Here is a 12756-nt window from a genome sequence, read left to right as displayed (position 1 = left end):
CATGCATGAAAGAATGACATTCTCAGCAAGGTGCTGACCCTAAGAGACTTGACAGCATTCTCCTCAACAAGTGAGAGAAAATTTACTTTCCAAGTATACTTCCAGGAATTCATTTCCTTCATATCAGTTTGAGGAGTGTATTGAGAGAGATTAGAACTAAAATAGGGACATTTTTGTTCCGGAAAGCACATCCTTCAACAGGTCAGAATTAGTCCTTTCACCCAGTTAAATATTTTTCACGACTTCTGTAAACAAACAACAGACTTGGGTTTTCTCCATGTTGTCCAAGAAGTCACAGTTCCTCCGCATGGCCACCCTGCCTTCTCACGCTTTCCTCTCTAACCTAGCCCCTGGTGACATGAATAGAAAGCGTAGCCCTGCCACAGGAAAATGCTGGAATTGTGTGAGGTAGCAAAGCTGAGCAGTCGGCTTCATCTCTGGCCACACCGGTAAAGATAGTACCACCTTGGTTAGAATTCCCTTCTTTCTCCTTCATATGAAACTTATTTGTATTGTTTAAATCTTTTTTTTTTTTTTTAATAGGCTTCACACCCCCACGTGGAGCTTGAACACATGACCCTGAGACCAAGAGTTGTAGGCTCTACTGACTCAGCCAGCCAGGTGCCCCTAAACTTATTTGTATTTTCGATGGTACAGTCTTGACTGCTTTAAAATGAGCCCCCTGAGATTAAAAAAAAAAAAATCTTGTCTTCTGCATTTGACAGATACATGTCTCAACACTACTGGGGTAGTCTGCTGGAGCAGAAACCTCATTTAGACTGCAAAAAAGCATAATAAAAAATGAGAAATTACAATCACAATGAAAATTTAGTTTTCTCAAGAATAAGAAAGTATGGGAGTATCTGGGTGGCTCAGTCTTGGTCTCAGCTCAGGTCCCAATCTCAGAGTCATGAGTTCAAGTTCCGTGTTGGAGCCTAGTAAAAATAAATACATAAGTCAGTCTGTTTCATGTTCCATCTCCCCTCTTACTCTGCGGTCTCATCTCAGCCACCGGTCAGAATAATAGTACCTAAAAGTGAGTTGACTGGTCATTTCTTTGCCCCAAAGCCCCCTCCCCCCAAATCCCACTTTGGAGCCTGGGACCAGTTCTTCTGGCCTGAAATCCTCTTCCCTCATTCGCTGGTGTGTGAATTCACGTCTTTGCTCAGTTGTCTGCTTCTCGTAAGACCACAGATGAAACTCCGGCCCGTCTCAGTCCTTCTTCGACCTCTATTTGGGTCGTGCCATTTACCATCATACTCGTTACTTTCTATTGTGTTGATGGTTTATTGTTTATCATTACCCAGAAGAGAAGCTCGACAAGAATAGGAACTTTGTTACTGATGCATCCCACGTGTTAGAAGAGTGCCTAGTAACCAGTCTCGGTCAGCCCATGGTTTGTGAGCCAGCGAGTGATTGAAGAGCCTGCAGAGCATTTCCTTCCCACCCGAGTCATCTCACAATCTATGTGAAATTCCATGTATCCTGCCCAGACTGTTCTCCCCTCTTCCAAGCCAGACGGCTAAGAATCCATCTTCTTCAGCAACCCCTTTCCTTCATTCTGCCTCTCTCCTCCACCCACAACCATGCAATCGGTTACCAGTCCCTGCTCCTTGATTTCTGCTCTCTCTCTGCCTGGTGAGCAGTCACTGCTGGCTACCTAGTTTGAACCCACATTTTTAACGTTTGCAGGTGTCTTCACACTCTCCCATGTCTCCAAGCCTCCAGTCTGTCCCCATGCGATTCCTCCTCACGTGACAGCCAGAACCATCAAGCCCAAACTTGTCTCTTCCCTGATTAAAATCTTTCTGAGGCTCTCCATTGTGTTTGGAACACTGTCCATGCTGCACGTGGTTTGTAAGCACACCCAGGATCTGCCCATGATGTGCCCACGATCTGCTTTGTGATCTACCCCATGATCTGCCCACGATCTCCCATGATGTGCCCATGATCTGCCCCACGATCTGCCCACGATCTGTCCAGATCTGCCAGGGCTTCTCCCCAGCCACACCTGGAAGTATCCCGGTATCTCCTTGGAAGTTAACCCAAGAGATCTGCTCTGTCTTCTAGACCTGTCCGTGAACATCTGCCTTCGGCCTGCAATGTCCCTTTCCCCTTGGTGCTCCAAACACATAAAGACAGAACTGAAGTTCTGAGTCCTTTTGTTTGTTTGTTTGTTTGTTTAAGTTCTGAGTTTTAAATAAGATGACTTTCTCTGCTACCATTCCCCCGGCATTTGTACTGGACTCGCAGGCTAACTTACCAATCCCCCCACTCAGTTTTCCCAGACAGGAGTCGTCCTTTGCCTCTGAATGTCTGGTGCAAAGTACAACACAGGGCATATGGTCATGACTAGATAAATATTAAATTATCATGTAAAGAACTCTTGCCCCCCTCTGTAAGATGGCACTCTTGGGTCATGGAATGCTGTAAACATCTGAAACAGCGTGGAGATTTAGTCAGGCATATCTGCTATACAGCTCTAGCTCTGGGGACCTGCTGTCGTGAGGGAGAGGTGACCATAGACCTTGGAATCATGAAGTTTAAAACCCCACATCGGCCTTCACTAACAGGGTGGGCTTGGGCAAGTTTCTTAATGTCTTTCTGCCTCTCTATTGATATGAATTTAACAGTAATTCCTGTAGCATGTACTTATTTCAACATTTTTATTTTATCAACCAATTTAAGATTGTTTGTTGTTCCAATTGGACCTCTTCCAAGATATCCATAAAACAGGAGATAGATGAGTTCAGGGAGTCATTCTTGCCTCCCCAACCCCACTAGAAAATGCTAAGGAATATGTCACAGTTCACTTACAGACCTCCTGTTGGTTCCAGAGCAGATGTCTGCTGACATGTCTCCCTTTCTCCCATGTTCTCAGCTCCAAGAGGCTTCCTGCCCTGCCTGTCCTCTCCGGGAGAGATGTGAATGTGGAGGTACAGATTCAAAGAAATCATGAAGTGTAAACTTTAGCTCCCTAATTGGGCCTTTCTGGCTCATACTGTAGGATCATGACTAAAATGTAGAGAGAAGAACATGTCCTTCCCTCTCCAGGCCCTATTACTTCTTGAGGACTCTGCCCTTGAAGTCAAAACCCTGTTGTGAGGTCAGGAATCAACACTTGCAGCCATTAAGTGGTCTTGCTGGCCCTAGACAATCAGCCCGGCCCCAGAAACTTCTCACAGGGGCTCTGCTCTCTCTGAGTAACATCACTCCTACAAGCCGTTCCTCCTCCAGACTCAACTCAAAGTACAAAAGGCACAGTTGTGTTGACAAAGTGATGAGAGCAAGTCTCACAGACGCACTGGAGAGTGGACAGCAGAAGGCCGGGAGCCTTGCTCCAAGCCTGGAGGGACACTGGCAGAGAGCTTCCCTTTTCTGGAACATGGAGCGACCACTGGGGTCTGACAGATGGAGGCTTGACTTTCTGTCTGTGAGGAGCTAAACTGGCAGGGAAAGGAAGGGGCCAGAGCACCACCTCTCCCAGGAAAAGATTAAAACCACTTTGGTGGGAGGAAGTGACAGCAAGCGCAGCACACGGTGGGGGGAGGGGGTGCCCTCAAGGGTTGATCCATCAGGGACAATTATACCAGATTTCATCGAATTCAAGAATGTCAAGGTCAAATTATATCCAAAGCTCCTCCAAGCACTCACTGAAGAAAAAGCAGTGAGGGATGAGGGGGAGCCCCCCTGGAGGATGAGAAAGGGAATGAGTTCTTCCGGCCAGATGAGAGCAGGCTAAGGTTTAGAGAGAATCTGTTTCTCCCCCCGAAAGATGCAAGACTGCGGGCTGTACTTGTTGCCTTCCTGGCATGTCTGTTCCCGAGGTGAAAGTCGGGACGCTGTCCTGACTGCTCTCACCCCGACAGAGAGAGAAGCGGGCTAGAAGGGACAGTTCTTTAGTTGAGAAGGTTCAGTCCCACCGGGTTTCATTCCGCCGTTACTGCTAGATACCTTGGCCCTTCACCTTCTTCTAAATTGCAGATTGGGACCCACACGGTGAATATGTAAAGTTCTAGGCTGAGATCTGGGAGTCGTTTGCTGTAGAGAATTGGAAGACCCCCAAGGCTCTTCACAATCCTGATGTCCAGATCAGGGGATGGGGGACACAGGCTATTTCCTGTGGGCATGATGCCTTCGGGAATGCCCTTGGTCCCGGTTCTTTGGGGTTTTTGACTTTGCACCAATGGAAAATGAAGAGGCTGGTGATCTGAAAGTTCCTCTCCCAGCACAACCCTGGGCGGATGGGGAGGGCATCCCAAAGTTGAAGCTGCTGCTTGTCATTACTGGCCCAGGGACAGGGGTGCTCTGAGCGAAGGGGGCCACGCAAGGGCCCCCAAACATAGATTTTCCTGAAGAAATGCTGGCCCTCCCCAAGACAAAAGGTGGGCTCTGGTTGGTCAGGCCTGGGCTGTTCTGGCTCCAGCCCTTTCCAAAAGGTGAGATGGCACCAGGGGTCCCACTTGGCACTCCTCCAATGCTGAACGCCCCAGGGTTGGAGCTCCTGTCCGGGCCAGTCCCACTGACCCCAGAGTCCCCACAGTCCATAGGGGTCACTAATCCCCCAAAAGCAAAAGGGGGTGGGGCTGTGCTGCCAAACACCGAGCCACAGGCCACATTCTGGTGCGTCTGGGCCACAACCCCCAAACCAGTCTTACTTGCTTGACCAGAGGGAACCGCTGCCGCAGTGCTGCCAGAGTCGGGCTGGATGCTGGCAGGGAGCGGACAGGTGGAGGCCAAGGCTGTCAAACCCCCAGACGGTGACTTCGAAGTACTGCTTAAGGCCGGCTGAGCCGGAGCGGGGGTTGGGGTGGGGAAAGCCACAGCTGAGTTTCCAAAAATGAAGGGGCTACTGAGGCTTGGACCAAGGGCTGGTTGTGGGGCCCCTTGCTTCTGCCCACCTGTAGCCCCCAATGCCTGCTGGAGAGTGGCTCCTGGGGAGAGCGGGAAGAGTGGCCCTGAGCCGGCCCCTGAGGGAGACCCGAGTGTGGATATGGGAGCAGAGATGCTGGATGGTAATGAGGGCTGGGGCGAAGCTACCAGGGCTGAGGATGACAGAGGACAGCCCACGCCCTGCAAGCTGGCAGTGCTTTTACTAGGGGATATCTGCACAGCGCTGGAAAGAACCTGGCTAAAGATGGTGACCGTGTGCACGGTAGGAACAGTAGTGCGCGGGTGTGCTGGGAAGATGAAGCTTGTGGTCGGGGTGAAGCTGGCCCTGAAGGCACAGGCAGCCCCAAGAAGGAAGGAGTGGCTGGTCGAAGGGGTGGAGTAGGTGTTTCCGGGGGTACGGGTAACATTCACGCCGCCCAAATCCAATGGTGGCATGAAAGAACGGTCTTTGGGGGGGGTGGCCGTGATGCCAGAGAGAGCCTTGACTGGGCCATGGAGGAGGTGGGTTGAAGCAGAAGAAGCTAGAGGAGAGGTCTGCTCGAAAGAGAAAGGAGCGATCGTGGGCAGAGCTTTAAGCGGTCCTATGCCATCCAACATAGGCTCGGAGGTGGGAGTCAGGATGCTTGAAGATGTTGTAGTGGCCACTGAAGTTGTGGAATATGAAGAGACTCCGATTTCACTCTTGGGTGGGAGTCCCAACATGGGGTTTGATGTGGGGTCCGCAGAAGCTGTGGCTTCGGGAGGTGCAGAGGCAGGAAGATGGGGCACCGGGCTGCTCATTCCGGACAGAGGACTCAGCCCGGGGAGCACCGCAGGGCTGACAGCAGTCCCCTCGGCCTGAGAGGATGGAGGGGGCCATGTGGCATCAGTTGCCGGTGATGTGGGAGAAACAGAGGTCATAAAGATGAAAGCTGACATGGGTCTGGAGTCTGAAGAGGTGCCTGAAAGGGGCTCTGACTGTGAGCAGCCCTGGGACGACAGGGGGCCACCCTCCTTCAGGGCGGGATGGGCCACGCTGACTGCCTCTCCGGTGGCTGGTGGGAGGGCCAGGGGAGACTCCCGCGTTTCTGTGAGGCTCTCCAGCTGTGGATTTGGGCCCTGGGTTGAAGCCGAGCCTGCAGAAGGCAGGGCGAGAGGCAGGGAAGGCTGAAGAGCAGAGCACGTCTCAGGGACAGAGTCTGTGGTGAGGTCGGTTGTCTCCTCTCCGGCTTTATTGCTCCCCTGGAGTTCACCTTTCTCCCCTAAGGCCAGGTCCTCTCCAGGGTCTGCATCACCAAGCTGGGGAGGTGGGGTCGGTGCCAGCAGGTCCCCAGGACTAGAGAGCAGCCCAGAGCTGCCAGATGCTTCTGGGGACCCTTCTGATTCCAGTGAGACTGGAGAGTGAGACTGATGACCCTTTTCTGTCTTTTTTACTGGCCATTCTGGTGTCTGTAGGGACTCTCTGGAAACACTTCTCTTCCAGAGCTCAGAGAAAGTTCTCGAAGAGCTGTAAGAACTTGCTATTGCATTTCTTCTGGAGCCGAGCAGGCCACCTGTGTGTGTGCTGGCCAAGGAGCTCAGGGAGGAGCAGCTGGGCCTCTTTGTCAAGCTGCGATCCGAGCTCCAGGGCTTGAGGCTTCTCTTCAGAGGCCCAGGCCTGGGGACAAAAGAAGTGAGAGCTCCGTGTTTCACCAGGGGCCTAAATGCGGATGCTCGGGTGTCTGGACTCCTGCTCTCACTGTGCGAGCCCTCGGGAAACAGTGGCTCATCAAACCTCACTCTCCCTTTCTTGCACTCTCTGAGGGCCCTCAGCACCGTCTCCTTTGCACACGGGTCTGGGGGCTTCTCAGAGGGTGAAGACCCTGCAGAGTCGATGTCCTCTGCGGGAGAAGTGGTGGGAAGCGCTCTCCGCTCAGGAGGAGCTATCTTGATGGTCACCGGGCTCCCTGCTGCCCTGGGGTGCCGAAGAGACCAGAGAGTCCGCTGGAGGTAACTGTCCCACCAGTCTGAGGGAAGAGGCCCCACGATGGAATTCTGGGACCTCTCCATGGGAAAGCGCCTCCAAGCCTCATGGACCGCCCACGCGATGGGACTGGCAGGATCCCGGTTTGGCGGCCTCCTCGCAGGTCGGTGCCGCAGGGCCGGGTGGGCGCGGTGGACAGCCGGAAGCCGGTGGACTTGATGAAGGGGCTGAGCCCACCAGCGGTTCCGCGGCCTCTCAGTCGAGTCCGTGCGCGCCTGCGCGGGAGACGACGGCTGGGACCCCGGCTTGCCCAGGTAACTGCCCATGCGGGGCGCCGAGGCGGGTCGGTTCCCCAGGTTTCTGACGGACTCAGCCGGAGTCGGAGTGCGCCGTGTTCCGCTGACGGTTGGGATCCTGGCGCGAGGAAAGTGCGAGGGTCTCGGGGCGCTCGGCAGCCCCCAGGCCCGGCACCCACAGGTCGGCGCCCCGTGGGAACAGAGGAGAGCGGCCCCGGCAGCCCCAGGAGCTTGCGGTGCGGTTCGGAGGCTTCGGCGGGGCGCTGGGGCCTGTGCGCTCTCGGCTGCGGCTGCGGCTGCGGCTGCGGCGCGCGCCGGGGAGGGGCCGGGGGGCAGCGCGCGGCCTGGCTCCGCGCCCGCAGCGCCATCCCGGGCCGTGCGGCTGTGACCGTGAGGCCGTGAGACCTGGCTCCGCGCCCGCAGCGCCGTCCGGGAGCCGCGGTCGAGTGGGCGCCAGGTCTCCAGGCTCTGGCTGCGGCCACTTGGGGGTCCAGGCGCGCGGCCCCGGCCGGAGTCGGGGCAAGACGCGCGGTCCCAGCCCCGCGGGGTGGGTGGGGACGACGCTCGGAGCGCGCAGGGCTGGGGAGCCGACTGGGGCCCCCTGGCCGCCAGCAGCCCGGGGTGCTGATTTGGGGGATTCGGCGGGCGTTCCCCGCGCTTCTGATTTCCCGCTGCCCTTACCTTTTCGCCTCCATAGCCAGCCTCGGCCGGAAGGACGAGCTCCTGACGCCGCCACCTCCTGGACCCGTCCCGGCTCTTCTCCCCGGGGCCGAATCCCGGTCGCCCCTCAGTTGTCAGCGGGACGACAGGAGGCCGGTGGAGAGGGGCCGAGCGCGGGAGTGGCTCCGGGCGCAGCGGCGGTGGCGCCGCGAGGCCAGGGCGCTGCCGTCAGTCCCCGGTTGCAGCGGGTCGGGACGGAGACTCTAGTGACAGGTTGGAGGGAACACTCTTCCCGGGTGCGCAATAGTTTCCCTCCCTTCGTGACTTTCTGTGGATGAATCTGCTCCTGGAATTTCCCCTGCCGGCGATTTCAGGGCCCTCGGGAAAGAAAAGTACTCCCTGCTCCACTCAGTTAAAAGTACAAGGTTCTGAATAGAAGACCCGAGAGGCAGAGATTTCTGGGCAGAGGAAAGTGTAGAAGTCTTGCGCTTCCCAGGAGTCAAGGCCCGAGACTGCTCTCGCCCCCTCTGCTGGGCACCCAAAGGCCTGGGTGGTTCCAGATCGTGGCTTTCAGACGGGCTTCCCGGAGGGTTTCTGCGCTGTCAGCCTCTCTAGACTCCAAAGTATCCTGAGCCAGAAGCAATTTTTCACAGATAAAGTGACCACAGGGTCAGCCCTAGGGCTCCCCGACCCTGGCGTGCAACCGAGCAGCCATTAAAGTTAACCCGGGAAGTTCCCTGCTCACTTTCCAGAAGAGAGAGGGGGAAGGGTGGGTAGGATCCAGCAGCAGGAGGTCAGCCTCGGGGGGAGTTGAACCCAGGGTAGGGGCAGCACAGAGAAAACCTTGAGATTGGTCTCTGAATTAGTGTGTAGGGGGCAGGCTGAGCAGGTGATGGGCCTGGGGAGGGCAGAGGACAGGGGGCAGATCTTGGGCATAGGACAGGAGAGGGTCCATGGGAGGATTCTTTTAAGAGAAAGAAAACATGGGAATAACCAGGATGTCGGCAAATGGAACCTAGTTAAATAAATTATAGTACAGCTGTAAGATAGAATAACAAAGATAAGGCAGACCTTTATATATTAATGTTTGTCTATGTCCATGATACATAGGCTTCTTCCTAACCTAATATAATTTTAAATTCTAGGCTTTATTTGTGTGAAAACGTAGCTGTAGATTTCTAAGTAGAGATGTGGGCAGCAAAGAAGGGAGGGTATTGACCAAAGTACTAACATGCAGTTATCTCCGGTGTGGTACTGGACTTGGTTTGCAAGGAATTCTTTTTGGTTTTCCTGCACTGTGTCATATTTTCTACAAGATTCTATGTCATTAAAAAAAAAAACCCTATTTTTATTTTTAAAAAGAAAGTTTAAAAAGGAAAAAAAGTTAGTTGCAAAGAAGGTATATTTGAACTCAGTATCTGGAGCCAGGACATAAGAAGGAGCGTGTTGAAAGAATTCAGGATTCCGGGCAAAGAGGCCTAAGTAGGGATGTGGACTTTGATCCTTTGACCACGCTGCTTGGCCGGGGTGCAGAGAGAGTGAGAAGGAAGAACAGAAGATCACTTTGAGCATTCTTTATGCATGATGGCTTGACAATAGTGGCACTGAGTTAGAGGTCCCCGCCAGGTACGGAGACAGCACTAAACATCTTGGTGTTGAAAGAAAACATTGATCAACTGGATTTCATTAAAATTAAAAACTTCCACTCAGCCAAAGACACTGTTAAGAGAATGAAAAGACAAGCCACAGACTGAGAAAATGTTTGCAAAACCTATCTGATAAAGAACTGGTATCCAAAATATACATAAACCTGTCAGAATTCACAGTGAGTTTTTTAAAAGCTAGTTTAGAAACGGGTAAGTCACCATGGAAGATACATGGATGGCAAATACGCGTGTGAAATGATGCCCGACTTCGGACATCAGGATCAGGAGAGAATCGCAAAGGCAAGCATCAATGAGATACCAGGACAGCCACGTTAGAGTGGCTGCAATCCAGGACACTGGTGACGCCAGATGTTAGTGAGGATGTGGAGCAACAGGAACTCTCACTCATTGCTGGTGGGAATGCAAAATGGTACGGCCACTTTGGAAGACAGTTTGGAAGTTTCTTACAAAATAAAACATAGTCTCACCATGCCCGCTGGCAATCAAACTTCTAGGTATTTACCTAAATGAGCTGATAAGTTTTGTTCACACAAAAACCTGCACATGAATGTTTGTAGAAGCTTTATCTATAATTGCCAGGAATTGGAAGCAACCAGAAAACACTTCAGTGGAGGAACGTGATAGACCATGGCACAGTCATACAATGGAATATTATTCAGCACTGAGCGGAGATGAGCTAGCAAGTCATGAAAAGACAAGGAGGAGCCTCAAATCTGTATTGATTGCTTCCTGAACAAAACCAGTCTGAAGAAGGCTACCTACTGTGTGATTCCAACTACATGACATTCTGGAACACACAAACCTATAGAGAGTAAAAGGATCAGAGTTTTGGGGAGTGAGAGCACAGGGGTTTTATTCTCTATGAAACTATAATGGGGGATACATGGTGTTATGAATGGCAAAACCCATAGAGTGTACAGCAGGAGAGTGAGCACTCATGTAAACTGTGGACTTTAGTTACTAATAATGTATCAATGTTGATTCATCAGTTTTAACAAATGTCCCACACCAATGCAAGATGTTACTAAGAGGGGAAACTAGGAGTGGGAAGTGGGGGGAGGAGAAAGTATATGGAAACTTTCTGTACTTTCTGTTCAGTTTTTCTGTAAATCTAAAACGGTTCTTAAAAGATAAAGTCTGCTAATTTAAAAAATTAAGATAAATTTTCATTGTCTTGGAGCTTGGACTTCCATGCCTCACTCCTCTTCAAATTGCTTTGCAATTTGTAAAATAGTGCCATAAAATGTAAATCCCAGGAATGTAATTATTTTGTTATTTAAGCAGGTAATGCACACATTCAGCACATTATCAGGTATGCAAGAAATTATGGCAATTTTTTTAAACAGTTTTAGTCCACAAAACTGACAAGCAGTTTAGCGTAGCTTAATTTACCCATCTGCCCTCTTGCATAACTTAGCCTTCCCCAGGACCTAGGCCCAGCGCCTTGGGATGAACTGTGAACTCTTGAGGAAGCTCCCAGCAAATATGTTTTAAAGAACCAATAATTAGGGGTGCTGTTACCATGTCCACTACTATTGGGTGGCAAGGCAGTGGGGGTAAGGAACATGGATGTAACCCGCGGAGTGGCTGGAGAATTTTCCAGAGGCACAAGATTGATGTCGAGGAGGTACTGGGTGGGCTGTGTAGAGAGAGACCAGGGAGGGGTGCTGCCTAGGAAGAGGACAGATGGTCAGTCAAGGCTGCTTCCTGAACAGAGGATGGTAGAGCCCAGAAGGCAGACCTGAGGGGAGGGAGGCTGAAGGTAGCCAGGAGGGGGCTGGGGTAGGAGGAAGGCCTTGGAGGGCAGGGTTGCTGGAGAGTAAAGCAGATTTGGAGTAGGATAAGGCCGAGGGAGGCCAGGCAGAAAGCCACAGTGGGGCAGGGGTGGGACACAGGGCCCTCAGGCTCTGACCTTGACCAAAAGAGTCCTCTAAAAGAGGGGCCAGTTTCTGTGCATAGAAAGATGCTATATACATTTGAAAAAACAAAACAAAGCAAAACAACTTTTATGTGTTTTGGAAAGAAAGTAAAAATAAAGCCAGTTTCTGGACTCAGGCCAGAAGAAAGTGGTGGCTTCCGCTTCTCTCTTGGGATAGTACTTCTAGGAAGCCACAGTGTTAGAATGACCAAAAAGGCTCTGAGCAACTGCAGGGCAGCGTGGCCTGCACAAAGCCGAGAGAACACAGCTGCAGGAGGCCTATACGAGGTATCCAGCAACCGGAGAAGATAAAAGATTGGAGGCAGGGACCCAGGGCCTCAGAAGAGGTTGCCAGCCTGCTGCACTGTGAGCCTGAGGGTTTATAATGAGGCTGGTTTGGGGAGTGTGGGAAACAACCCCAGACATCAAAGAAGCCGTTGCTGCTGGAACCTACTAGTGTCAGAGTGTGTGGTGCGGTGGTGGGGGGGGGATGCCTCCCGCTGACCCAAACCAAGCACCTGCAGGATGGAGGCTCTCCCTTCTCCCTGCTTCCGGGCTTCCAGCCTCCCCCAGGTCCCCAGGGCACAACCGAAGAAGAAAGAGGAGTGGAGGATGGTTTGCAGTCCCAGCTCCCGCTTCCCAAAGCAGACTGCGGGAGTGTTAACACCATCAATGTCAAGTTCAGAAACCCAGGAAAGACCTGTCCCATGATGCAGAGCTCTGTGGCACGTCTGTAAAGAATAGCAAAAGAATGAGAGACCTAAAATAGCAATGCCTCTGGGTACAAAGAAAAGATGAAAATGAAGAGGACGATATCTGAGGCTTTAAAGCTACCGCAGTGTTTGATTTTATAAGCCGTGTTGTGCAAATCCGTGTGTCCATTTGACCTCTTCCATACAGCGCGTTGTCGCAGGTGAGAGTAGTTGTAGGCGTTCCCATTCTCACAGTGAAATATACTGCATCATATTAAATCTTATGTTGCTGAAGGCAATTAAAATACAATAAAAAATTTTCAATCCTAAGTAGGTCACCTTATACATATCAACTAATACAGGTAATAGGGATGCTATTACCATTTGGGGGTTAGCTCGTGGAAAGAAACAGCGTTTCAGCTTGCTTTTTAATACAACTTCAGAAATATAAACCCACTCGAAATGTTCTGCTGTCACAGCAGTTTTCTAGGGAGAAAAATTCCCTGGGAAGCTGCAGGGAGGCCCACGTAAGAGGAAAGCTGCTGAGTGAAATTCGTGGCTGAGTCAGATCAGAGTCCTGCAGCCCTGGGGAATACGGTAGGGCGTGCCTCATTTGTGTTGGAAAAAAGCATGTGTGCCCAGGTGTGAACCTTCCAATTTTAATTAATGATTCTATTTGCCAGGAAGA

At 51.8% G+C, this 12756-nt stretch overlaps 1 protein-coding gene across 2 annotated transcripts; it reads right to left on the bottom strand.

The window, feature by feature from the left end:
• Window positions 1-3561: 3561 nt before the first annotated feature.
• On the bottom strand, window positions 3562-7428 carry POM121L2 (POM121 transmembrane nucleoporin like 2). 2 transcript variants are annotated; one of them, XM_047732641.1, is made up of 2 exons: window positions 5503-7428; window positions 3562-5460 (listed from the first exon to the last, which is right to left on the bottom strand). In XM_047732641.1, the coding sequence occupies exons 1-2, from the start codon at window positions 7159-7161 to the stop codon at window positions 4114-4116; spliced, it is 3006 nt and encodes a 1001-aa protein (XP_047588597.1). In that variant the 5' UTR covers window positions 7162-7428; the 3' UTR covers window positions 3562-4113. The 2 variants fall into 2 exon arrangements, with proteins under 2 accessions (XP_047588597.1, XP_047588596.1); XM_047732640.1 differs by having other exon boundaries at window positions 3562-7428.
• Between the last annotated feature and the right edge of the window lie 5328 nt (window positions 7429-12756).

Source organism: Lutra lutra, chromosome 6 (assembly GCF_902655055.1).
Source record: "Lutra lutra chromosome 6, mLutLut1.2, whole genome shotgun sequence".
NCBI lineage: Eukaryota > Metazoa > Chordata > Mammalia > Carnivora > Mustelidae > Lutra > Lutra lutra.
Note: the sequence above shows the minus strand (reverse complement) of the source record. Positions and strands in the feature narration are given on the sequence as shown.

Excerpts from the sequence above, each read along its gene's own strand:
- POM121L2 (XM_047732640.1), bottom strand. The coding sequence starts at position 7,161 with ATGGGCAGTTACCTGGGCAAGCCGGGGTCCCAGCCGTCGTCTCCCGCG.